General features: G+C 34.6%; 1 protein-coding gene across 8 annotated transcripts in view; it reads left to right on the top strand.

The window, feature by feature from the left end:
• BLTP1 (bridge-like lipid transfer protein family member 1) overlaps positions 1–26,174 on the top strand; it is a 222,180-nt gene extending 196,006 nt beyond the window's left edge. For all 8 annotated transcript variants that reach the window (XM_012473015.3, XM_012473016.3, XM_012473017.3 and 5 more), the window contains 17 exons: positions 239–400; positions 941–1,080; positions 3,090–3,291; positions 7,112–7,312; positions 8,072–8,251; positions 10,266–10,403; positions 11,154–11,411; positions 12,473–12,623; positions 13,046–13,203; positions 13,329–13,521; positions 13,727–13,944; positions 17,271–17,522; positions 18,152–18,355; positions 19,620–19,814; positions 20,185–20,319; positions 22,935–23,100; positions 25,456–26,174. In XM_012473015.3, coding sequence (XP_012328438.2) covers positions 239–400; positions 941–1,080; positions 3,090–3,291; positions 7,112–7,312; positions 8,072–8,251; positions 10,266–10,403; positions 11,154–11,411; positions 12,473–12,623; positions 13,046–13,203; positions 13,329–13,521; positions 13,727–13,944; positions 17,271–17,522; positions 18,152–18,355; positions 19,620–19,814; positions 20,185–20,319; positions 22,935–23,100; positions 25,456–25,672 — 3,170 coding nt within the window. In that variant the 3' untranslated portion in view covers positions 25,673–26,174. The remainder of the gene's footprint in view (positions 1–238; positions 401–940; positions 1,081–3,089; positions 3,292–7,111; positions 7,313–8,071; positions 8,252–10,265; positions 10,404–11,153; positions 11,412–12,472; positions 12,624–13,045; positions 13,204–13,328; positions 13,522–13,726; positions 13,945–17,270; positions 17,523–18,151; positions 18,356–19,619; positions 19,815–20,184; positions 20,320–22,934; positions 23,101–25,455) is intronic.
• Positions 26,175–27,536: the final 1,362 nt, after the last annotated feature.

Genomic DNA, 27,536 nt, shown 5'->3' with positions numbered 1-27,536 from the left:
GACCAAAACTTGTGACATGGAGGAAGTAGGAATAACCATCTTATTATATGTTATTAATCACCTTTGTATTCTAACATATAATTCTTCTCAACCTGCTATTTTTATTACTTTCTCGTAAGGCCTTAAATATGAGGTGCTTTACCTAATTAAACTTTAATTCAAATTTCTCACAAAGTTATCTTATGTTAAATTGGAACTTTTTATAAAATCCATTAAATGGTATTTATAAATGTTCTAGCCAAAGGAAAAGGAAGTGGAGGAGTAAAAACAGCCAAGTTATATGCCTGGGTAGCACTTCAGTCATTGCCAGAAGAAATGGTTATCAGTCCCTGCCTATTAGACTTTCTCGAAAAAGCTCTGGAAACTATCCCAATTACACCAATTGAAAGGAATTATACAGGTAAGCATCCTTCTTATATACCTCCCTATCACATATATTTTGGGATCTTGTATATAAGGTTTCCTTAATGCTGCTATACATTATTATATAATATGTGCAATTGTAAATAGTAAAGAATTATAAACTGTAAAACAAGTGAGAGATCATCTAATTGTCATTTACAAATGAAGAAACTAAGTTCTGGTGAGATTACATAACTTTCCCATGGCCACAGCTAGTTAAGCAGAAAATTAACATCCTTAGGTTCTGCATCCTTAAGTTCTGCATCCTTAGTGTGTCTCTTGGACTGGAATCTCCTTGAGGGCAAAAGTATAATCACTAGTTTTTTGGTAAAGTGTTTGGTATAGCAGCAGGAAAATTTGAGTTTAGGGGAATGAGCAAGAGGTGTGAACAGGGAAAGAAGTATAGAATGAAGGGCTACAGAAGCAAATATTTCTGGGTGTTCATACCTCTCATCTCACTAGTATAAACAATAAGGATCTTTTAATAAATAGTTTGTCTTTGACCTAATAATAAAACTTAACCAAATATTTTAAACAGCTGTCAGCTCACAAGATGAAGATATGGGACATTTTGAAATACCAGATCCTATGGAAGAGTCAACAACATCACTAGTGTCATCTTCAACATCTGCTTATTCTTCCTTCCCTGTAGATGTTGTGGTTTATGTACGAGTTCAGGTGATATACTTCATTTTTTTTCTTTTTGTTTTAAAGAAAAATGTTTTCCTTAACTTTATTTGAACATGTCAACGTTATTACTGTTTAAAAGTTTTCTTAATCTCAGGTTCATGAACCATTAGTAAGTTTATGATGGATTGGAGGTTGCCTGAACATCTGTGAAGTACATGTAACATTTTAAGTGTATACAGATGCTCAAGTTACAAAGCCATTATGTTCTAATTAACCCATCATAAACTAAATAGCTTAAGTCCATAATGGATTTAATACACCTAACTTACCAAACATCATTTAAGGTAAGCTTACCTTAGACTAGCTTACCTTAAATGTGCTCAGAACACATTAGCCTTCAGTTGAGTAAAATCATCTAACACAAAGCCTTTTTCATAATAAAATGTTGAATATCTCATTAATTTATTGAATGTTATACTGAAAGTGAAATGCAGAATGGTTATGTGGGTACTCAAAGTACAGACACATTTCTACTGAATGTCTATCATTTTCACACCATCATAAAGTAGAAAAATCCTAAATTAGAGATCATCTATATTCACTTTTCTACCAAAAAGTGTCATAGATCTTTGGGTTTTCAAAAATTGAATTTCATACTTCTGTGGCAAACAAGGTGATAAGTTGATACCCTTTTTTAAGCATTTTATGCCTTTATTTTGACACCTTAATTTCTTGCCATTATAGTTCTTCTGGGCAGATATAAAGTGTAATTGAGATATAAAGTCACAATAGTACCTTTGTTAAAATTTTTGCTAAGAGTTACCTAGTTTTTATTTAACATTTTATTCTAAAATTCAATGCTACCAATAGGCCTTTGGGAGTATATGTTAGTATTTAATTAAATATGTTTATCAAGGAGGATTTGAAAACTACTTGTATCAAAACTTCAGGGTTCAGTTGATCCTCAATTAAAATCTGATAATCAACCTTAAGAGTAAATGAAACACTAATGGTCATCTGTTCCAACTATTTTCCATAACAGTAATGTGGCCAGAAGAGCTTCAGTCTTACATTCTAGAATTTTTAGCTAGCTTTTTTAAAGGTCTGATGGAAACACAATGAATGAGGGCTTGAGGGTTATAAAACCTTTGGGCTGGGTGCAGTGGTTCACACCTGTAATCACAGCACTTTGGGAGGCCAAGGCGGGTACACCACTTGAGCCCAGGAGTTTGAGCCCAGCCTGGGCAACATATGGAGACCCCTCTCTACCAAAAAAAAAAAAAAAAAACCCTAGCCAGGCATGATGGTATGTATCTGTGGTCCTAGCTACTTGAGGCCGGGATGAGAAGACTACTTGAGACTGGTAGGTCAAAAGCTACAATGAGCCATAATTGTACCACTACAGTCCAGCCTAGGCAACAGAGTGAGTCCCTCTGTATACTTAGGAGATTGGCTTTAGGGACTACCCCTGCCCTCCCCACCATGTATACCAAAATCCACACATACTCAAATCCTGCAGTCAGCCCTGAGGAATTACTAAAAAAGAAAAGAAACAGCCCTCTGTATATGCGGATTTTTCATCCCAGAATACTATATTTTCAATCCATGTTTGGCTGAAAAACTCAATATATTAATTGGACCGGCACAGTTCAAACCTGTGGTGTTCAAGGGTCAACTGTCATATTGCTCAGAGATGGCTCCTCAAATATTTACCTTCTTAAAAATGGTAGCATTTTGTTTATACATTTTGATTTTTATATCATGCTTCTGTTTAAAAAAGCTAGGACAATAAACACAAAATCTTAAGTATCAAATGAGTAAACATGATCAATATATGTAGACTGAAATGAAAATTAAATGTAAGCTTTGAAATTCAGTTTTTTAACTTCCCTGTAGATACTGTGGTTCAAGTATGAGTTCAGGTGATACACTTCATTTCTTTCTGTTTTTTTTTTTAATGTTTTTCTTAAGTTTATTTGAACATTTCAATATTATTTCCATTTAAAAGTTTGCTTTCATCCAAATCCTAGAAATCTTTTGCTTTCTGTTATTTTTAGCCTTCACAGATCAAATTTAGCTGTTTACCAGTATCAAGAGTAGAATGCATGCTAAAGCTGCCATCCCTGGACTTGGTGTTTTCTTCAAACCGAGGAGAACTGGAGACTTTAGGGACTGCATATCCTGCAGAGACTTTATCCCCTGGAGGTAATGCTACTCAGAGTGGAGCAAAGACTTCTGCCAGCAAAACTGGAATACCAGGTATAGATAATGGTCTTTTATTCCTCTAGTACAAAACCAAATACTATTTTTAAATCAATATTTTAATAGTAATTAATATATATTTTAAAATACATTTGGAAAAGGGGAATATTTGAGGATTTATAGAAAAAACATATAGTAGACCAATGTTTTGAGTATATTTCATGTGTTACTTGAACTTGAGTACCTTTTTTTTTTTTAGCTGAATGGCAATTAAACAGCATTTTAAATTTGGCTTGAATGTACATACTACAAGCACTATGACATAAATACTGTATAATAATCCACACATTCAAGTATTTTTGAATATTTTTTATCTTTTTTTTTTTTTTGAGACAGAGTTTCGCTCTTGTTACCCAGGCTGGAGTGCAGTGGTGCGATCTCGGCTCACCGCAACCTCCGCCTCCTGGGTTCAGGCAATTCTCCTGCCTCAGCCTCCTGAGTAGCTGGGATTACAGGCAGGTGCCACCGTGCCCAGCTAATTTTTTGTATTTTTAGTAGAGACGGGGTTTCACCATGTTGACCAGGATGGTCTCGATCTCTTGACCTCGTGATCCACCCGCCTTGGCCTCACAAAGTGCTGGGATTACAGGCGTGAGCCACCGCGCCCGGCAATATTTTTTTATCTTAAGCTCTATTTGACATTAAAGAGTAATCAGTGTTGCAAATACAAAATAAGAAACATAGTATTACCTTACAGGGATTTCTTTCTTATACTGACTGAAAACTGTATCAAGTAGCAGTAGCATATGTATTTTTAAATGGCAAATTTGTTTTTCTAACTCATCTATGTGTTTCATAAAAGGTTTAGTTTTTTAAACATAATTGATTTCCTGAGATTATAGGTATTCCTCACTATGTTAATGCTGGGTACCATTTCTGCCCTAAAAATTGAATAGAGATCACACATGCAAATGGTAAAGATTTTATTGAATACCTCTAAAAAAGAGGCTAGATTGAATGAAAACTAATAAGAAAACTGGAATATCATTAAAATAGTGGTTCTTAACCAGGAGCTATCTTGTTGGCAATTTTGGGAGACAATTTTTATAGTCATTACTGAGCGGGTACAGCTGGCAGCTACTATGGAAGCCAGAGATGCTACTAAACATTCTATAGTATATATGACAACCCCCTCCACTGCCAAGGAATTATCTGGTTGAAAATGTCAATAATGCCAAGGTTGAGAAGGCTTGCATTAAGAGGAAAAAAAAATAAAATTCTAAATTCCATTTTTGAGAGAGGCATGAAAATAGTGTAAGGAAATACAGCATAGGTTTTGGGTGCTATGTTTTGAGAGTCATCTTAGAGTCAAATCTTTATTCTAATAATTTCATCAAATATCAGTTGGAAAAATTATTACAGACTGGTTTGTGAGAAAGCATCCCAAAATTCCTCCAGTATTTACTTGTATTAGTGGGGAAATGGTTATAGGAATGTCATTTGTTTTGCTGTGTGAATCTTTGAAAGTTTTCACAAACAAAAAGGTTAATATAAAGATTTTGCTAATCTGGTCACCCATTATCTACTACTAAGTTCCAAAATATTGCTGTTGGAGTTGTGTTGTCAACAAAATATTATAGTAGTAGTGCTGGTTTCTGATTATAAAAGTTATACCCACTATTCATTATAGAAAATAGTACACAAAAGATGTACTGAAAATAAGAATATCTCTTTATCATAGATAACCATTGTTATCTCTGGTAACACTACAGCATTTCTGTAGTGATACAATCTTTTTCCAAGGCAAAAATTGAAATATGGCCTCTTCAGCTGTGTAACTTTTTAAAATTTAAAATATCAGTTATTTTCCTATATTATTAAATATTCATCTCTAAAATTAGTGGCTGTACAATATTCCATCATTTTGATCATATATTTGAGATTCCTGGGTTATTTTGCTTTTAAAATAATACTAAAATCAACATCTTTGTATGTAAATATTTTTAAACAAATAAATATTAAGAGAAATTCTTAAAAGTAGAAATCTCTAGGTTAGGAAGTATGAACATTCTGAAAGTGTTTGATACATTTGCTTTCTGGTAAGACTATAAGATTTCTACACTCTCACCACAGTGTATATGGACACCAGTCCATTGTGTTCTTCCCAATACTGCTTTTAATTTTAATCATTGTCAATGGGATGGATTAAAATTGGATTTTATTATTTTAATCTATACTCTATTACTTTGTTAGCTATTTGTTGGGAATGGTAAATATATGTCCATGCTCATTTCTCTTTTGGAATGTTAATCTTTTTCTTAATGACAAACTGGTCATAATGTCATAAATTATTAGAACTTAAATTATTATAGCAGTATATATGCATCATGCTAGGAATAAGTAGTGAAAGGAATATGAAATGTGAACCTTTTTTATGCCGAACTTTTATCGTTCTTTAGAAAACAACAGAAATGAATAGCAACCCTCAATTTATAATTATAGAATATTCAAGGAATGATGATGAGAATATACAGGTTGTGACAATATCTATTCTTTCAAAGGATCTTTGTGGTCTGGGTCAGTGCTAGGGGATAAGAATAGTGAACTTAGCTAATAGACATGGTCCATACTTACTAATGTAGAACCTAAACTGAATGTGGAGAAACAAGTAATAGCCCAGCAAACAAGCTTATTTTAAATGGAAACATGAAGTGAGTATGAGTTAGCTAAGCAGAGAGTTCAGGGAACGAACACCGGGAGAGAATACAAAATTCAACAAGAAGAAACAGTTTGGCAACTCCGAACAACAAAAAGGAAAAAAAAAGCCATTATAAGCATGGAGACTTGCATAAGAAAGGTTAAGAGAGCAACTCATGTGGGAAAGCCACTGAAAGGTTAAGCAAGGGAGTGGATATGATTCACATTTATACTTTTAGGGACCAGTCCAGCTGCAGTGTAGCAGTTGATTCGAGTAGGACAAGGCAAGGAGAGACATTTCTGTAGTCCAGACAGAGTTAATGATTACTTAAGCTAGAATGGCAGCAGTGGAAGGAAATGGACAGAGTTTATTTACCTGAGATATAGAAATTATGAATGATAAATTACATGACAGTAGTAGGAAGGATGACAGGTTTTGGTTGAGCTATTTTCATGGAAGTATCACTTACTCTAGTGATGGGGAACACCGGAAGAAAAGCAAATTCAAGGAAAAAGATCAAGAGTGCAGTTCAGTTTAAATGCCTGTGACTCATTCTAATAGGTCAAGTAGGCAGTTGTAATATATAAACCCAAAAGAAGTCTGGTGTGGACATACATTTTGGAATCACCAACAAAATCATTTAATAATTTATTCAAATGGTCTCGTATTTTTTATGTTTTTGGAATTTACCCCTTCCCTAGTAAATGTTACCAACAAGGACACTTGACTAACAGAGACATTTTTTTTTTTAACTTTCTGCATGTGCATACCTTGTTCTGTTTCACTGTACTTACTGAAGTGTCAACTCCAAGTATATGATACTGATTTTTTACAGTATGTTCTCCTCCCCCTTTGCTTGAATCCAACTATTATGGGCCTCTTCCACTGCCTGTTTCTAGTAATTAAGGAGAAAAGAAATAGGAAACCGTGCAGTAGGCCAAACATATATATAAGTAAACTGTTTTAAGGATAAAGAGAGTTTTCAGCCCTTGTGTAAATTAATTGGAAAATACATCTAAGTCCTTATTTCAGTTTTAAGGATTAAAATATATTGATTTGTTAATATTTGAGTGTTTCCATTTTATTCTGAAGTAATGTTTGGTTCTTAAGAACATATTATTGACTGGCCTTTTTTTCTCATGGCTTATAAATACTTTGAATTTCTTGTGTTCACTGTAGGTTCATCGGGATTAGGCAGCCCTCTTGGCCGAAGTCGACATAGTAGTAGTCAGTCAGATCTGACCACTTCCAGCAGTAGTTCATCTGGCCTGAGCTTCACTGCATGCATGTCTGACTTTTCCCTTTATGTATTTCATCCATATGGAGCAGGGAAACAAAAAACAGCTGTTTCTGGTCTTACAGCTGGATCAGGAGGATTAGGTATACTTTGCATGTTTACGTCTTTTTCAGATCTGTAGCATCTTTTCAAGCTTTCAGGCTTTCTTTTCATAAATCATAAGGGACATAGACAAGATCAGATGCTTTTTATATTTTTCCTATTTGATAATACCTATCTCATCTTTACATAATATGTAGAAATATAGAATAATTATACAAGAATTTTAATATTCAGAATATTTTCTAAGCAATATACATAGCACAGTAATCTCTGATATTCAGATTACTGAATATCAGAGATTACTTATCTTATTGAAATGTTTAAATGTCTTAGCAAATCACTGTCCATTTGTATAAGAAATTGTATAAAAAGTAAAATTTTAAATTGAATGGGTCGCATTTGTTAATTTAAAAAGAGACTATAATTTAAGTCAGTCATTTAGTGAAATTAAATTGGCACTCTGAAGTGAGACAAACCACTAAAATGCATAAGAGCTTATTATTAGTAACTATCTCTTGACTTGTATTTAAACAAATGATGAAAATATATATTTCATGTCAATTCTAGTTTCTATTGTTGGAGAAGGGTTCTAAAAATCACCAATTATGTTTATGGGTTTGAACCTCCTAAATTGTTGTTAGGAATGCTAATACTCATTAGATCATTCTGCTTAAGTTTTTATCTCAAGTGATTTTAATTCATGCCATATTACAGTGTATTAGATAATTTTCACCTAACTAGACAGGTGTGTGCATTCATGTATGTATAAATGTGGGGATTTGTGTTTGTTTGTTTTAAAGGGAATGTGGATGAGGAGCCCACTTCAGTCACTGGTCGAAAAGATTCACTCAGTATAAACCTTGAGTTTGTAAAAGTGAGTCTGTCACGGATCAGGCGTTCAGGAGGTGCCTCATTTTTTGAAAATCAGTCTGTAAGCAAGTCTGCAAGCAAAATGGACACTACTTTAATAAATATATCTGGTACTCAATTTTATAGTTTTTAAATTAAAATATTGTTTTCCAAAGTTAAATAATGGCCTCTGTTTTAATAGTGTTTAAATATTAAGTCAATTAATGTTAAGCTTTTCAGTGATAAGTTGGATTTAAAGGAGAGGAATGCCCAGCCTATGGTACTGTCTCAGTCCAAGTAATCAATGTTAGGAATATGATTTCTAGATAAATAGACCTATCACCCAAGGGCCAAATATACCTAATTAAATCAATAAAAGTTACTTCTTTTCTTCACTTCTTCTCCACGAATTGTTACAGTTTTGGTATTTCTAATTGTAAGTGCTTAAAACACTAAAACGGGATGATTGATGTTTAAAAATGTTTACTTGATGTCAGAAAACCTTGAATTGTTTGCATGTGTATTGCTGGTTTTAAAAACAGCTGTATAACTATGGGCAAATCACTAATTTACTTTACATTGTGATTTGAATATTTAAAATTAAATGCAAATAGAACGTTCTGAAGAATTCAGAATACTGAGTAAAAACTTTCCTAATTATGAATCAAATAAATACGGTATGTTCACTTAACCCAGTATTCTGCAAATATATATTAAGCCTACGTTTTAGAGTACACCTTTGCCAAAGATTGCTGGGTGATTGAGGGGAGCAGGCATGAATTCGACAAGGTCTTATGTGTAGACAAATAAATGAGTCCAGGATGATAAATGCTATAATGGAGCTTTATATAAAGAGGAGGAAACAATAAATTCTGTCTTGTATGAGAAATCAGAAAAGGCTTGACATGGGAAATGTTATTTGGTGAAGAGTTTGAAAAATGAGTAGGAATATTCTTGGAGGTAGCAGCATGGTATTTAGTGGCACAGAAGCATCAAAATGTATGCTTCTGGATCATAGTTTGATTTGCTGTGGCTGAAGCATAGGGTGTAAGTGAACATTTAATTGGTTGTACAAAGTGGATGGAGCTACAAACAGGCTAGAGGTAATGTTGATAAAATAGGACCCGATTATGGAGGGACTCATATCATATGCTGAAGAATTGGGTTCTGATCTTTTAGGCAGTGAGAAGCCATTAGAGGTTAAGAAACAGGGTAATGCTTCAGAGTATGTTTTAGAAAGAGAGTTGATGGTAGCATGAAAGATAGGAAAGAAAGATGCTTAAGGAGACTGTTGAAATAGACTGTGCAGTAGTAGATGAAAGCCTAAACTGGCTGTAAAAACAGAAAAGGGAATGAGGAATGGGTTTAAGAGAGATGTAAGAGAATCCATAAGCTTGAGTACAAGTTGTATTAGGGGCAGCAGAGGAGACAAGAATGTCTCAAACTTTTAGCTTAGATGACTGAAGGAGCAGTGAAGCCATTAACTTAGAAAATAAGGAAATGTCTATAGGACATTTAGGTGGAAGGTTCTGGTAGACAGTTGACTTAGGGACTATGGCTATGTAGGTATGGGCTCAGACAAAAACAGAAATTTTAGCTTTGGAAGACATTGGCTTGTAAACCCTACAGAAACTATGGCAGAAAAATAGAAGAGCATGTACAAAAGCAGCAGAAGAATGCTCCAGAGCAGAACTCTGGAAAAAGGCGATCAGAATGTTTTGTCTAAAGTCACTGCTATTTGTCTGATAGGAAAATAGTAGTCCCTGCCCCACAGCTATTTGGTTTACACTTCCTTTTGAGAAAATTTGTATACCAGCTCATCCTGATGATTGATTTTCCATAATAGAGAAGACTGCTGTGTTAAAATTGAAAGCTGGCTATCAGACTAATCTTTAGAAATTACCTGAGGATTTCATGATAAAGTGATAATAGAATTCCAACTTGCCATAACCTCAAAAAAGGAAAATGGTACTAACAGTGTTAGAATGTGCTGTTTTTGTAATGTGTGGAAGAACGTATCCCTTACTAATCATAATATGTAACTTAAATATAATTCAGCTGTATAATAACCCTATCTTATACCTATCATGTGAAAACATTAAGGGTTTTAGAAATCTGTACTAACAAATGTTATTTATGTATCAGCTGTTTGTGATATAGGGTCTGCCTCCTTTAAATATGATATGCGCCGACTCAGTGAAATTCTGGCATTTCCAAGAGCATGGTATAGGAGAAGTATTGCAAGACGTCTATTCCTCGGAGACCAAACTATAAATTTGCCAAGTAAGCTTGTTATGTAATTTTAATTTTGGTTACAGTAGCAGCAAGACCTACAATTGATAACACAAACTTGATCTTACTTGGTAGGGTATACCATGTGATACAGTCAGTCATTCCGGAATGTCCACTGGGCACCTCTAATATGCCAACCACAAGGGATACACATTAGCGCTCAGGATATATCAGAGAACCAAAGAGACAAAAACTCTTGCTTTCTTTGAGATTACATTCCAGCTGACTTTTTATTCTGTAACTGTACTAACAAATTAGTAAACTTGTAAATTAGTAACATTGTTAGTACATTTATTCTATAATGACTACTCTGTAATCCTTTTAAATATCCAAGTTAATCATGGTTAGTTAGGCATGGGAAACAGAAGATGTTGAGAACATGTTACTATCTTGCCTGCATTTGTCTGCTGGATTTAGATATTGTTGTAGGTAACAAAATCAAGAGATTTTTGGAAGTTAAAAGTAGGGTCAGTTACATACAGAGGCAAATATGAGAAACTCTAGGTCTGAGTGTATTTTCTTACCTGTAAACTGTGACCAGAGCTCCTGTTCTACATTTTTCATGGAGTTTAAACAAAATACTGGAATGTTCTTTGCAAACTGTAAATTGCTGTACAGCTGCTAAATAGAGAACTAGAAGGAATACATAATGTGATTAGAAATGGATGGGTGAAATTATTTTATAACATAGGGATTTTACCCTGTTAATTTGGATTTTTTGTTTTGTTTGTTTTCTACCAGCATCTGGCCCAGGGACACCTGACTCCATTGAAGGGGTAAGCCAACACCTTTCCCCTGAATCATCAAGAAAAGCTTACTGCAAGACTTGGGAGCAGCCAAGTCAGTCAGCCTCTTTCACCCACATGCCTCAGTCACCTAATGTGTTCAACGAGCATATGACAAACAGCACCATGTCACCAGGGACAGTGGGACAGAGCCTAAAATCCCCAGCTTCCATAAGATCAAGGAGTGTATCTGATTCTTCAGTTCCTCGAAGAGGTAACACTGCTCTTTTTGTTATCAGTAGCCCTCCAGTGTTCTCAAGATAACATTTTAGTTACTCTCAGATTTCAGCCCTAAGTATAGGAAAATCTACTCTTGAGGTTTTTATGATACGTTAAAAAAAAAAAAAAAAATCCCCCAAAACAACAAAACAAATATTTCAAGGTATTGCCAACAAGACACCTAGATGGCCAGTAGCTTTACAAGCAGATAAGGGGAGAAGAATTAGTATATTGTTAGTGTGTTCCATATGGCCTTGGCCTTGTACTTGTGCCTGATTGTATAAAAACAATGTAGTTCTTATCAAAGGATTAAAATATAATGAGCAAATGCAGGATGCAAGATACATACTAAGTCCGTAAGAACATAAAACATAGGCACCCCAACCAGCGTCTGCATTTCAGAACTGTTTCTGCCTTTGAGTCCTCTGTGTGGCAACAGTACCTTATGATTTTCTTCTCACTTAAACAAAATCCTGCCGGGCGTGGTGACGTGTGCCTGTAGCCCCAGATACTCAGGAGGCTGAGGTGGGTTGTAGTGGGCTATGCTGATTGGGTGTCCACACTAAGTTCAGCATCAATATGGTGACCTCTCGGGAGCAGGGGACCACCAGGTTGCCTAAGGAGGGGTGAACTGGCCCAGGTTGGAAATGGAGCAAGTCAAAACTCTTGTGCTGATCAGTAGTGGGATTGCGCCTGTGAATAGCCACTGCACTCCAGCCTGGGCAACACAGCAAGACCGCATCTCTAAAAAAAAAACAGAAAAATCCTTAGGTGATACATGATCTGTGCCACTATATCCCCTGCACACAAGAATTTCCTTATATAAAATGAGGGACATACATAATTTTATGAGCTTTCAAGAGATACTGCTGCCAGCACTTACTAAACATCTAGTAAATGGTAACTATTATTTTAGAGGCAATATTAACTATTAAACAACAGATTCTAATACAAGAGTATTATATTTTACTTTTTGGATTATAGTGATTAGTTTTTGCTTTGTCACTAGCTTGGTATTTATGTAAATGAACATGTATTTGATTTTTCTGTTTTTAGATTCACTTTCAAAAACATCAACTCCTTTTAACAAATCAAACAAAGCAGCAAGCCAACAAGGGACCCCATGGGAAACACTAGTCGTGTTTGCTATCAACTTGAAGCAATTAAACGTTCAAATGAATATGAGTAATGTAATGGGAAATACAACGTAAGCTATTCAGATACAAAGGAAATGTTTTTAATCATTTTTGTAATTTTTCTATTGTAAAGATATTCAGAACCTTTTTTGAATGCTGAAATATTTGAAAAAGATAGTTGATTAAAGATATGTTTTATCTTGAAAATGGCTTAATTCTAAGGGTACCGCAATATAAAATAGCATGAAATATATGTTCTATAAAAAGGGAATCAATTATAAGGAGAATAGGCTAATTTTCTAGCTAGGAGTAAAGTTTCATTATCAATGTTAATATTTAAGTATTTACCACATAGTTTTTATAAAAAGTATGTTGTTTCACTGTCAAACTTGACCTTTTAAATAATCTGATTTAACTCCTTTTGAATTTAAATCCTGTTTTAATTCATGACACTGGAAGCTGTATATCTAACTAATAACTTTTTTTCCTTTAGTTGGACAACTAGTGGTTTGAAGAGCCAGGGCCGTCTGTCAGTAGGAAGTAATCGTGATCGAGAAATTAGCATGTCTGTTGGCCTGGGAAGATCACAATTAGATTCTAAAGGAGGAGTAGTTGGAGGGACCATAGATGTCAATGCTTTGGAGATGGTTGGTATGTTGAATTTTACAACTGATCTAACGTATCTTTAAAATAGATATATTTACTTTTGGAAATTGATTCTGATGAGTTTTTCCCATGGACATTTCTGTGAAAGTTAATTAGTGTTTCTGTTTTAGCACATATTTCCGAACATCCAAATCAGCAACCCAGTCACAAAATTCAGATTACTATGGGTTCTACTGAAGCTCGTGTTGATTACATGGGCTCAAGTATCCTCATGGGCATTTTCAGTAATGCTGATCTTAAGCTTCAGGATGAATGGAAAGTAAACTTATATAATACACTGGATTCAAGCATAACTGATAAAAGGTATTTATTAAGGATTACTTTTTGGACACATTACATGACTGTTGTCAACATGTTTTCTACCATCTAGTGAGAAAACAAGTTTTTCCTACAAAATTATTATTATGTAATTAATACAAATTAAAAAGCTAGGGGGAAGAAAATGTTTCTTGTACTTTTTGAGTATCTTCTGTAAGACATATGACAAAGATTCTGTTTTATATTCTAGTGAGATTTTCGTCCATGGTGATTTGAAGTGGGATATTTTCCAAGTAATGATATCAAGATCAACCACACCAGATCTGATAAAAATAGGAATGAAGCTCCAGGAATTTTTCACACAACAGTTTGATACCAGCAAACGAGCTCTGTCTACTTGGGGACCAGTTCCTTATCTTCCACCAAAGACAATGACTAGCAACCTAGAAAAAAGTTCACAAGAACAATGTAAGAATTAGAATTAAGCTTTTATATATGCTGTATCTTTCACTAAATATGTTACATTCTTAATTAAAAATAATAATCTGTACGCCCTTCTTACAAAATAGCCCACAGGCTTTTTTTTTGAGACAGAGTCTTACACTGTGTCGCCAGGCACCAGGCTGGAGTTTAGTGGCGCAATCTCGGCTTACTGCAACCTCCGCCTCCCAGGTTCAAGCAGTTCTCCTGCCTCAGCTTCCCAAGTAGCTAGGACTATAGACACGCACCACCACACCCAGCTAATTTTTGTATTTTTTGTAGTGACAAGGTTTCAACATGGTCTCAATCTCTTGACCTCGTGATCCACTCACCTCGGCCTCCCAGAGTGCTGGGATTACAGGCGTGAGCCACCGCGCCCGGCCGCCCACAGGCTCTTCATCCCGCTTAATTAGCAAAGGACCAGATTTTCTACCTGCCAGTGGAATTAAAGGTCATCATTTAGGAAGTTATCATTTATTATCCCTTTCCCCTGCTGCAGTGCATCTGCATCCATACCCACTCCATGCTCTTGAATACTGTTTATGACAATATCATATTCTGGTTTAGAATGTCTGTGGAGTCAAAATATCTGAATTTGGATTTATTAGGTGAGTGACAGTAAGATCATACTTATTTTTACTTAGTAATTCAATTGGCAAATATTTATTTAGCTACAACCATGTACTTAAGCACTATTCTAGGCGCAGGAAATCTAGTGGTGGACAGAATTACTATCCTCTTGAAGCTTAAACTATAATGGGAGAGAAAGACCATAATAAATTTACTAACTAAATATATACGATAATTTCAGTAAGAGAGAAGTGCTAAGCAAAAGAACAAAAACAGAGGAAGAATATAGAGAATGATTAAATGTAAGGATAGCTATTTTAGAAAGGGTGATCATTTAGGCCTTTTCTGAAGTAACATTTTAATGGAAATGTGAATGAAAGAATGAGGCTAAGATGTGGGAGAAGAGAGTTCCAGGCATAGGTGGATATTGAGTCCAAAGTTCCCATAGTAGGAACGAACTTGGCTTAAGGATCATTAAGGTTGCCACTGTGGCTGAAACAGACATGAGCAGGGACAAAAATGTTGAACATGAATTCACAGAGGTACACCACAGATAAGATTTTTAATATGATGGTTAGCTGTCAGAGAGTTTTAAACAGATTTGATATCCAATTTACCTTTTTAAAAAATACTCCCTTTTTGAACAATGAGAACACATGGACATAGGGAGAGGAACATCACACACTGGGGCCTGTAGGGGGAAGGGATAGCATTAGGAGAAATACCTAATGTAGATGACGGGTTGATAGGTGCGGCAAACCACCATGGCACATGTATACCTGTGTAACAAACCTGCATGTTCTGCACCTATACCCTAGAATTTAAAGTATAATTTTAAAAAAAAACTCCCTTTTAAAGCTCATTCTGGCTACTATGTGAAGAACAGACTATAGGTAGTTAAAAATGGAAGGAACCAATTGCAATAGTTACCATTACCATTGTTACATACATAGTTACATTATTATTGTAAGGAAGCCATTGCAACACTCCAGACAAGAAATGGTGGCTTTCACTAGGATGACAGAGGTGTAAGTAGTGAGAAGCAGTCAGAATGAGGATAGCTTTTTAATAACTCTATTATCACAGAAGTAATGCATGTACATTGAAAAACAGAAAAAACACAATAGAAGGAAAAAATCATCACATTCCACTCAGAAATCACTGTAAACACCTTAAAGCATATACTTCCAGATGTGCCTCTATGTTCTGTATATATGTGTATATTTTATGAAAATATCAAAACTCGTACCATTTTGTATGTCATCTTCAACTTTGCATTTTGCTAATTACTTATCTCCTTTAGCTTTCAAAACACATTCAGATTTCTGTGATTGACCTAAAAATGTCCTCTATAATGGATCTGTCCAAAGCAGTTTATCCAATCCAAGATCACAGGTTAAATATGGTTATGTTCCTTTACATTCTTTTAATTTAGCATAGTTCATTTTTTATATGAACTGACTTATTGAGGAGATGTAGCCAACTGTCCTAAGGAATGCCCTACCTTCTAGATCTTTTTCAATTACTTACTTGTGGTATCCTTTATCTTTTTCCTCTAGTCCATGTATTTCCTTAAAACTAGAATTTATATTAGGCATATACAAATTGAACGATGTTCTGCAAAATGCCTTGCCTGGATTCTTCAAAAAAAAACTCCTTGTCACAAAAAACAAACAAAGACTTAGAGAATTTTTTTAAGCAAAACATGCCAGCCAAATACAATTCATGATCTTTGTTTTGGATCATGGGTGAGAGGTATGAAAAACAGACAAAAGGAACATTACTGGAATAAATGGAAAATATACCCTGCATGTTTGATTAGTGCTTCTCAAACTTCAACATGCATCAGAAACCCCTGGAGATGTTATTAAAATACAGACTTTGATTTAGTAGGTACAGGTATACTTAAGAGTCTGTATTCCTAACAAGCTCCCAGGTGATGCTGATTCTGCTGGCCCTCTGACCTCACTTTGAGTAGCAAAGAAATAGAAGAGTTAAAAAGCAGTACTCAAAATAAGGAGGTCTGCATTTGATTTCTAGGTTTTCCAGTTACTGGTTCACTTAACCTCTTTGTTCTGCTTCTTCATTTGAAATCAGTTAAGATGATTTATGTAGTTTACAGTTATTATGAGAATTACACAAAATATTTTGCAAGTACTTTTAACTCATTAACAATTACAGATATATTAGGAGGTTTTGGAGGGGGCGTTGTTTGTGTTTGTTTTAGACAGGTTCTCACTCTATCACCCAGGTTAGAGTCCAATGGCATGATCTCAGCTCACTGCAACCTCCGCCTCCTGGGTGCAAGCAATTCTCCTGCCTCAGCCTCCCAAATAGCTGGGACTACAGGCATGCACCACTGCGCCTGGCTAATTTTTATATTTTTAGTAGAGATGGGGTTTCACAATGTAGACCAGGCTGGTCTCAAACTCCTGACCTCAAGTGATCCACCCGGCTCGGCATCCAAAAGTGCTGGGATTACAGGTGTGAGCCACTGCACCCAGCCTCAGACATACTAGTTTTAATTATTATTAGCAAGTGACTATTTTCTTTAGCTATCCTCATGCAGCCTCTTTTCCTAGAATGTGTCTTTATTAGCTACTGCTTAATGTTAACCAGGCACTGGACACTGTTTTCATCCCTTTCCCGAGATTGTAGAAAGTTGCCACTTGCTGCCTTACTCTGCCCTATTCAAGGGTATGCATTAGGCACTTCAGGATATGTGTTTTTTTGTTTTCTTGCAGTGCTTGATGCAGCACATCATCGACACTGGCCTGGAGTACTGAAGGTGGTATCTGGATGCCACATATCCTTATTTCAGATTCCATTACCAGAAGATGGAATGCAATTTGGAGGATCAATGAGTTTACATGGAAATCATATGACACTGGCATGTTTTCATGGTCCAAACTTTCGTTCAAAATCTTGGGCTCTTTTTCATTTAGAAGAACCAAATATTGCTTTTTGGACTGAAGCTCAGAAAATCTGGGAAGATGGTAAATTGACACATTTCCAGCTTTTACTTTCTCCTTTCTGTTATGACTATAAATGACAATGATATTTCTGAAGTCCGTCTCTTATTTGTTCTCATGTATCTGACATGTTAAGGAGTTCACTGCCAATAAGTCAATATTTATAATGTCTGGAACATGTTAATTTCTGAACTTGCCATCTTACTATATGTTTCTTGCTTAGGCAGTTAAAGTTTCTGCTGCTGTAGCTAAACATAGTCATGGTAATAGTTACTGTAATCTTTATTATAAAAAAAGAAGTGAAGGCAACATAGTGGTAGTGTGAGGAAATTATTTGCCAGTCAAGACTATATTATCAAATATATAAGGCACGGATGTGCTTTTACCTTTACAGTGATAAACCCATTTACTTTGAGCTTTACTTTTCTACTTGGTGGTTTCTAAATTATGAGGGAAAAAAATGTTTGATGCTCTTCATCTCATTAGGGACAAATCCAATTACCACTAATAGAAGAAATATTTGTTAATTATTTGGTTTTTGTCCTCCTAGCCTTCCTATATGTGACAAATGAATATATTGCTCTGAGGCCACAATTATCATCTTGAATCTAAATATAGATTATTACTTCAAAAAAAATTTTATTTTGTTGTAGGCTCCAGTGATCATTCTACATATATCGTACAAACACTGGATTTTCATCTGGGTCATAATACTATGGTTACCAAACCATGTGGTGCTTTGGAAAGTCCTATGGCAACAATAACCAAGATAACAAGGCGCCGCCATGAAAACCCACCCCATGGAGTAGCAAGTGTGAAAGAATGGTTCAATTATGTTACAGCCACAAGGAATGAAGGTTAAATTTTTGAGTCTTCCGAGAGATTTATTTTGTTATTTCCATTTTGGGTTCTGTTAACTGTGTTTAGAATTTAAGTAGGATGATGTTTTCATTTCCTTAAACAATTTTCATTTTAATCTTGCTGGTTGACACAAGTCATAACCGTTTAATACCATCCTGGTAATGCAGCATCTCATGAACTCAAATCACTTTAGATGTAATTGAAAACATTCAAAATAAGATTGTCTGTAAATAAAATTAAAGTTTATTATATTGAGAAATATTTCAGAAATTTTTGGGAAATGATCCTGGAAAAATATTGTTGTAGTAATGCTAAAAAATGGAGACTGGGCCGGGCGCGGTGGCTCACGCTTGTAATCCCAGCACTCTGGGAGGCCGAGGCGGGTGGATCACGAGGTCAAGAGATCGAGACCATCCTGGCCAACATGGTGAAACATCGTCTCTACTAAAAATACAAAAATTAGCTGGGCATGGTGGCACGTGCCTGTGGTCCCAGCTATTTGGGAGGCTGAGGCGGAAGAATCACTTGAACCCAGGAGGCAGAGGTTGCCGTGAGCCGAGATTGCACCACTGCACTCCAGCCTGGCGACAGAGCAAGACTCCATCTCAAAAAAAAAAAGTAGAGACTGTTAAAAATTTCTTAAAACAAAGGAGAATAAGAGAGTGAATCAGAAGATTATATCCATATTGACTGTTTAACCTTTCAAATAGGGATTTGGGGGAAGAGGGATTTTTATGGCTGGAGTGTTCTAAAGTGTCTATTAGCGTAATGAACTGTTGTCTGAAGAAAAATACTAATTGTTATAATTCTAAGATCTGTAAAAGATCTTTATAAAACTAAGATCTATATTTAATCATAGCATATATGTTGGGGAAAATCAGTACTTCTAACTGACTTCAAGATCAAGATCCTATTTAATTTCAAATTCTGTAAGAGTGAAGTCTTCCATCTATGGAGACCTTTGGGCTTAGTGAAGTTCTAACTTCAGACATGAATTCAGCTGAGAATAATATTCATTTTAAAATCCCAGAAACCAAAACTAGAATATATTGGGTTTATACAAATCCCCTTATAAAGCTTTGGTCTTGACAACAGTGATATACAGATATCAATATAGATATACTACATACATATATATGTAATTTTTTCCAATTTTTGAAATAACAGTTCTGTATATGATCATTGTCTTGAAAGCTATACAGGCTTGTCAATGCCTATTGTTTTAATAATTTGACTCTGTCTTTATCATTATGCATGTAGAGCTAAATCTACTTCGTAATGTTGATGCTAACAACACTGAGAATAGCACTACTGTGAAGAATTCTAGTTTGTTGAGTGGATTCAGAGGAGGTTCTAGCTACAACCATGAAACAGAGACTATCTTTGCATTACCAAGGATGCAGCTTGACTTTAAATCCATTCATGTTCAAGAACCACAAGAACCTTCATTACAGGGTATGTAGAAAAACAATTTAAAATTAATAAGAAAATTCTCTACTGCTGTCTTCCCATGGATTATTTTTGATAATTTCATTATCTAATGAAACTGATTTTCTAGGCAAAATTGATTTATTTTCTTACCAGCTATATGATCTCTGGAAAGTTATCTGACCAACTTATACCTCGGTAAAATGAAGAATAATTGGACTTAATTTATAGGACTATTACGAGGAATTAATGGCATATATAGGTTGAGCATCCCAATTCAAAAATCTGAAATGCCCTAAAATTCAAAACATTTTGAATACTGATATGACACACATAGACCTATATAAATCCTTAGAAGATTACGCATTTTATTAAATCTTTTACCGTATTATTGCAGATGCCAACCTGAAGCCAAAAGTAGAATGTAGTGTGGTGACAGAGTTCACTGACCACATTTGTGTGACTATGGATGCTGAGCTCATCATGTTTCTTCATGATTTAGTGTCAGCTTATCTTAAAGAAAAAGAAAAAGGTGGGTAGAATATTCTTTTCTATCAGGCTGCAGTAATGGCAGCTATCAATGCCATTTACATTGATTTTTACGGTCTAGTGAGAAAATGAATGTAATATATATCTCCTTCTATGAATTGAAGATACTAGTAAATAGTGTTAGTAAGACTATCACAGACTTTCTGAGTACTTGCTATACATACAGCACCAATGGTGTTTTATACTTTACAAAGTGTTTATACATTATCCTATGTACATTTTCAGTTAGACCTTATAGGAGATTCTTGAAAAATAGAAAAATTTGAGGAAATACTGCAAATCAAAGTGAAATGACTAAAGAAACAACTACATAATAAAGAAGCATGAGTTACTTACCTAATTGTGAAAACTGAATTAAGATGATAAATGTTTCGAATGCAGAGAACATTTTCTTTTTAGTAAATAAGTTATTTAGATCTCAGTGGTGGTATTTTGTGTTCATGAGCTTGGTAACATTTTTACTCACTAGTAACTTAAATGTTTACCCATTAAGAAATGTATGGCAGGGGGTGGTGGCTCACATCTGTAATACCAGCACTTTGGGATGCTGAAGAGGATGGACTGGTTGAGCCCGGGGGTTTGAGACCAGCCTGGGAAACAAAGTGAGACCCCATTCCTGCAAAAAATACAAAAATTAGCCAGGTGTGGGTGGCACATACCTGTAGTCCCCACCTGCTTGGGAGGCTGTGAGGTGGGAAGATCACTTGAGACTGGGAGGTCAAGACTACAGTGAGCTGTGAGACATAATCACACCACCGCACTCCAGCGTGGGTGACAAAATGAGATCCTGTATCAAAAAGAAAAAAAAAAAATGTATGACAACCCTAATAAATCTAGAATTAGCTAATATATTACAGTACTCTGTAACTGTTTTAAAAGAATGAGATAGTTTGAAATATAATGATTTGGAATGCTTACAAAACATATGGCTATTTATTCATTCAATAAATATTTATTGCACCGTTATGAATATACAATGGTAAAATCACAGATGTTTCTTAATAAATAGCTTGGTATAAATGTAATTTGTTCCGGTCATACTATAATACTGTTTCATTTTCTTCATGTGGAAAAAATATAAAATTTGTATTTTAAAAACAAAAGATTTATCAAAAGACTATGTTGAAAGAGTGCAAAGGTAGCATAGCATAGACTGAAATGCTCCTTTATTAATATTCAATTGAGATGTGCCCAAAATTCAGTGAGAGAGTAAAATCAATAATGATGTCTGGGAGAAATCTGTATGACCTCAGTAGAAACTTCAGGTAAAATGACAAACTATATGATAGGCAATCTTAAAAATAAGTAGATAAAATCTTCACATACAGCCCCAACAGATACCAGTCACTCGTAATCCTTTCGTTTTTGTGCTTTAATATTTAAACTTAATGTAGAGAAAAACAGATTTAACATAAACCTGTAAAGTTCAGAATTATTTTCTAGTCTACCTATATTTGAAAACCTGGCAAATTTGTTTCTCTCAGGTATGTTGTGAAACATTTGTCAGTTTTTGAAATACTGTGTTGGTCTTGGTCTGCCACAAGCTATGTGTATTTCTAAAAAACAACGGAAAGACTGTTTTAAATATAAACTGTTATAAAACATTTCAATGGGAAAAGGGGGTGGATTTACAATAAAGTGTATCTGTGAGGACTGCAATTATAAATAAAGTTATTACAAATAACAAGCAATTCATTTTGGCTAAAATACTCAAAACATACCTGAGAAAATTCTTAACAGCATGTCAGACTATACCAGAATCAACATTTTTAAAGAATATTAAAATAAATTGTAGCACTGTAACAACAGCACTAATAGTGAACAAAAACCCACCAACTGAGCAGGCCTTAACTGAAGGGGGCATCTGTGTTCTTACCTAGTGGGTTACTACGGCTTTATTTTGAGGCTCATTCCCAATCAAGTTATAAACAGAGCTATATAACACATATCATAATACCTAATTAATTATTTTATGTCCAGTTTGTGTATTGAATCTAATGCCCTAAGAGGAAAGCTGTATTCATCAAATAAGATCATATCAAAGTATTAATGGCAAAAACTGCAATTACTTTTGCACCACCCTAATACCTATGTCTCAGATTCCACTTTATATTTATTATAGCCAATTAAAAGACTTCTCTTACAAAGACTGAAAAGTCTGCCTACATAAAAATCTCTTTAGTACCACTGTTCAAATATATATAAATCTATCCATTAACATATAAAAACCATTGAATTACACAGCTTAAATAAATGAATGGTATGGTGTGTGAAAGCTATTTAAAAGAAAACCACCTATAGCCATCCTTTAGGAGACCTAAAACTATCAATTTCAGTGCCATATGCTTGCTATATCAAATCAATGATCTCAGCATTTTTATCATTAATGTTGACATTATCTCCAAGAAATATCAATAATTGGTACTTATTATGTCTTATTTTAAAATATTTTTAAGAAATGCAGTTAAATGAGTCCTTGGCCAGGTCATACATACAATGAGAAATGGAACCAATTCTTCTGTTCTTATGGTGATTTAAGATAAATGTCTAATACCAATCTATACATATACATATATAATACTAATCTTTTCCTTATAGCCATTTTTCCACCTCGGATTTTATCAACCCGACCAGGACAGAAAAGTCCAATTATTATACATGATGACAATTCCTCTGATAAAGATAGAGAAGACAGCATCACTTACACTACTGTGGACTGGAGAGATTTTATGTGCAATACATGGCATCTAGAACCTACTCTTAGGTACGTAATGAGTAGACGCATTTTACCCATATGCTAAGGGATAACAATGAGAAAATGTTATGAATAATGTAAATTACATATGACTATCAAAAAATATATTCAGAAGTTAGTCTCTTGTAACATCCATAGCTTCTGTGTGCTCTCTTTACTGCTTCTTTCTACTTTTGTGTCTCTAGGTAGGGAGAATGATGTACAAACACTGGGAGCAGCTCAGCACTGATGAGCTGTCCAATGGGTGACATTCTGTCAGTCACTAAAATATGAGAATACTTACCCTTCCCCTGTTGCCATTAGTTTTTCACCTTCTCACCAAGCTGTTATTTTCAGGGTTTGAGGTAGCTACTGTACACTGTTTTGTTACTTAGTATGGCAAGATACAGAAGTCATGTTTAATCATTAAGGAGCTGTTTTAGTTTCTCGCTGGATATGTCATAGCACTATAACAAAACCTGCAGTGTCACAGTACCCTTCTGTCTGCATACCAAGCAATATAAAGCCATGCCTAAAATCTCAAATTTAACAAACTATCAGATTAAGGTTCCCTTACTGAATCATATTCTACCAATCATTATCCCAATTAAATCAATATCCCAAAGTGTCAAAGGTATTTTTTAGTTTCAGTTATAATAATTTTTATAACTAGTGATACTTACTTTTTGTGTCCTTGTTTGTGATTAACACTAACAGCCTTCCTGTTTTTCTTCTTTCCTCTCATCTGCTTTGTTAATCCTGTTGTAACTGTCTGATTCCTGAAATAACGGTTTAAAAAAAAAATCCATTACATCCTAGGACAACACTCTGCAAGATGATATACATTTTATTTAGATAAGGTTATTGTTCAGACATATTTGTGAATTCCAAAATAAAACCTCCATTATGCAGTGAGAACTCTTGTATAGGCAGAAAGTAGTGACTTTGTGTGTTAATAAGTAATTGATATACTGTAAAATTTGTTTTAACTAAATAAGCAAAACACTTTGGTCCTAATAGTGCATATACCCATGAGAAATATTAAGTGTTAAAATACTGCGGAGGTCCTAATGCAGAAAACTATATATAAAATCTGTTTTGTATTTGCACATTTAAATAATATATTTAAATTTAATACAAAATGAATTTAGTTTCACGTGAGCATAAAAAGTTACCATATTCCTTTTTTTTTTTTTTTTTTTTTTTAAAGCAAACAAGAGTAACTAGAGTTAAGTATTGTGGTGTAGTGGTAGAGAGCATGGTTTAAGAGCTCTGGCTGTAAGCCCAGCTCTTTTGCACAGTAGCTGAATGAGCTAGGCCAAAAGACCTAGCCGCTCTGTTCTCTCTGCCTCAGTTGACTCATGAAAAATTTGAAAAATGGTATCACCTACCTTGTAGGGTTGTTACACTGGTTAAATGAGTTAATAAATGCAAAATGCTTATAACTGTTTGAGTTTGAAAAGATCAATGCCTGACCACCCCCAACTCCCACCCTTAAGTTCAGAACCAATTGAAATAGTGGGAGAGAAGCATCTAGAAATCAAAATGACAGTTTTAATATGGATAAAGCTGATAACAGAAAATGTGGTTTAGCTGTATGGCAACAATGGCTTTCTACAAAGTTCAGGTTTGGTCTTACCTGCAGGGCATCGATGCAGAACTTAACTGAGGGGGAAAGGCAGAGTCGGGGGTTGCTGGAGTTGTACAATCAGCAGCTCTGTGTATGTACTCAGCCACAGATAGCATGCAATACTCTAAGGCTAACCTGTTTAGGGGCTTGCTCTTGAAAAACCTATGACATGAAGGAACAGGTCAAAATGAAGGGCTCCCAAGAGGGAGGAGGGTACTGAACTATGTTACTCATTTCCTCTGTTAATTTTGCCAATTGGATAAATTGTCAATACAGGGGCAGAAGGTGGCCAGTAGTGTTTAACTAATAGCTTTTCCTCCACATATAAGGAAATAGCCAGAATAGGGAGAAAATGACTCTCCCTTCAAACACGTTTAACACATAGCACTCAGTAAATTTTAGCCTTTTTCTCCCATTATGCCATATGCTTATGAAATCTATTAAAATTAACCAGATATTCTTTTATATGATTAAGATAACTGTGTAAAAGGCCTAAAATATATTATTCAGGATGAAATACAGTAAACACTATTTCTGTGTTTAGGTTGTCAAAGATTCTTATAATGTTTTTTAATGCCATTATTATGGTGAATCCAGGAATTATGGGCTCCAATATACAAATGTACCTACTGAAAATATTTTGTCTTGAGTATATTATAGAGGCTTAGTGGTGTTCTTTTCCTACCATTAGAACTGTGCTCTAGGGCATTATATTCCTTAATAATAGCTAATAATAACTGTAATTTGTATTTTAGATTAATTTCTTGGACTGGAAGAAAGATTGATCCAGTAGGTGTTGATTATATTCTTCAGAAATTGGGCTTTCATCATGCTAGGACTACTATTCCTAAATGGCTTCAAAGAGGAGTCATGGATCCACTGGACAAGGTTCTGTCAGTTCTTATCAAAAAGCTCGGTACTGCACTACAGGATGAAAAGGAAAAGAAAGGAAAAGACAAAGAAGAACACTAAAAAAGTAATTTGATCTGTGAACGAATTATGATTGTGTCCATTAAGTTTTATTACACTGGAGTGTTTTTTTAGTATAATAATTTTAAATATAACTTTAAAATAATTCTAAATTTGTGGCCATTATAAGTTTGTAAGTTAATCTGTTTATTCTAGTTCCATCATTCTGTGTACAGTAAAGTATTGCATGATAATGTAAATTTTGTGAAAAACTAGATTAAAATATATAAATCTGCTTGTTAGGATTTATAATTACATAATGTGCAATATGATTCCTGCATCTTTAAAATGTTTGCAGAATAACTGTGAATTTTTTTGTTATTGGATTGGCTGTAACTTTTAGAAAAAAATCTTGTTAATAATGTGATTTTGGGGAGGTCATTATTTGCGTTTTCTTTTTTTAATGTAGACTTGTATAAATACCTGTATATAGTTTGAGTAATTGTGATGTGATTGTATACCACTAAAATATTGTTATTGTAATAAAATCACAATAATGGTTTCAGTCTGTAGTAGTCTTTGACTTTTTTTTCTACTGTTTATAATTAATAGATGCCCTTCCTGTGTTACAGCAGATCAGATACTTTCATAGATTATTTATACCTATATTACAGTTGGGCCAGGGGTTCCACCTCTGTGGATTCAATTAACTGCAGATCAAACATATTCAGGAAAAAAAAATTCCACCAAAGCAAAACTTAACAAGTACTGCATTAAGTCCACATGAAAGAAGTGATGTGTAGGCATTGTATTAGGTATTGTAAGTAATCTACAGATGATTAGATTACTCGCCAGGAGAATGTGCATAGGTTATATGCAAATACTACACAGTTTTATATGAAGGACTTGAGCATCTATGGATGTCCTGGAGCCAATCCCCCATGAACACAGAAAGATGACTATGTTTATAAAAAATTAGCTCAAGAAGGATGCAATTAGGGACAGACACACAAGAGGCTTCAGAAATATTAGGTATTGTTCTTCCTTATGCTTATGGTAAATTCACAGCAATTAATTTTTATTATATTCCTTAAATGTTTATATATATTGTTTATGAAGTTATATATAATGTATGTTATATATATATTACATATAACATATACACATATGTATAATGTACACATGTAAGTATAAAAATTTTAAATAGCAAGACCTAAAATAATATTCATTGCCTCAAAATCTAGTCAAGTCAGTATGGCCAGTTTAAAGATTAGGTAAATCTTTAGAATCGAAGAGCCAGAGTTAGAAAACACCTAAAGAAAGCCTCTGGTGCAGACTCTTGCAGTTAGGTACATAAGACAGTTTTATTTCTGACAGATTAAACAACAAAAAACTCCCAAAGAGCTGAGTTATTTAGCCAAGGGTATAGATCTAGTAAATGTCAGTAGGGGAATTAAGATTTGCTGTCTAATGTCACAGATCAACTTAATCACACAACTAAAACCCTAGTGTTAAAGTCCCAATATTGCATTCTTTCTGCTAGGCCATCTTCACTGTCATCTGTCTGATCTCTGAATACCACCCCCACACCTCACTCCTACCGTGGGTGCCTATAAAACAACAAGTATAAACTTACCCTATTTCTGGCACTTCTGTGATAATGTTATAAAGAGCATATCTGTAACTACTTAAAATTTCTATGACTCTGTTGGACAAAGCTATGAGAAAACTAGCACTTTGTGTACTACTGATGAGAAAGTAAATTGGTATAAACCCCAGGAAGGACAATTAGGTAACAACTATCAAAATAACAAAGGCATATAATTTTTACTGGACATACAGTACTTCCATGTGTGTGAAATAATTATACAAGCATGTATATTTGCAGTATTCCTTGTAATAAATGGTTGGAAACAATTCAAATGTT

The sequence above is a fragment of the Aotus nancymaae genome, unplaced genomic scaffold (genome assembly GCF_030222135.1).
Source record: "Aotus nancymaae isolate 86718 unplaced genomic scaffold, 86718_ANA_hifiasm-v0.15.2.pri h1tg000033l, whole genome shotgun sequence".
Lineage (NCBI taxonomy): Eukaryota > Metazoa > Chordata > Mammalia > Primates > Aotidae > Aotus > Aotus nancymaae.
This window is presented reverse-complemented; position numbering and strand designations above follow the sequence as displayed.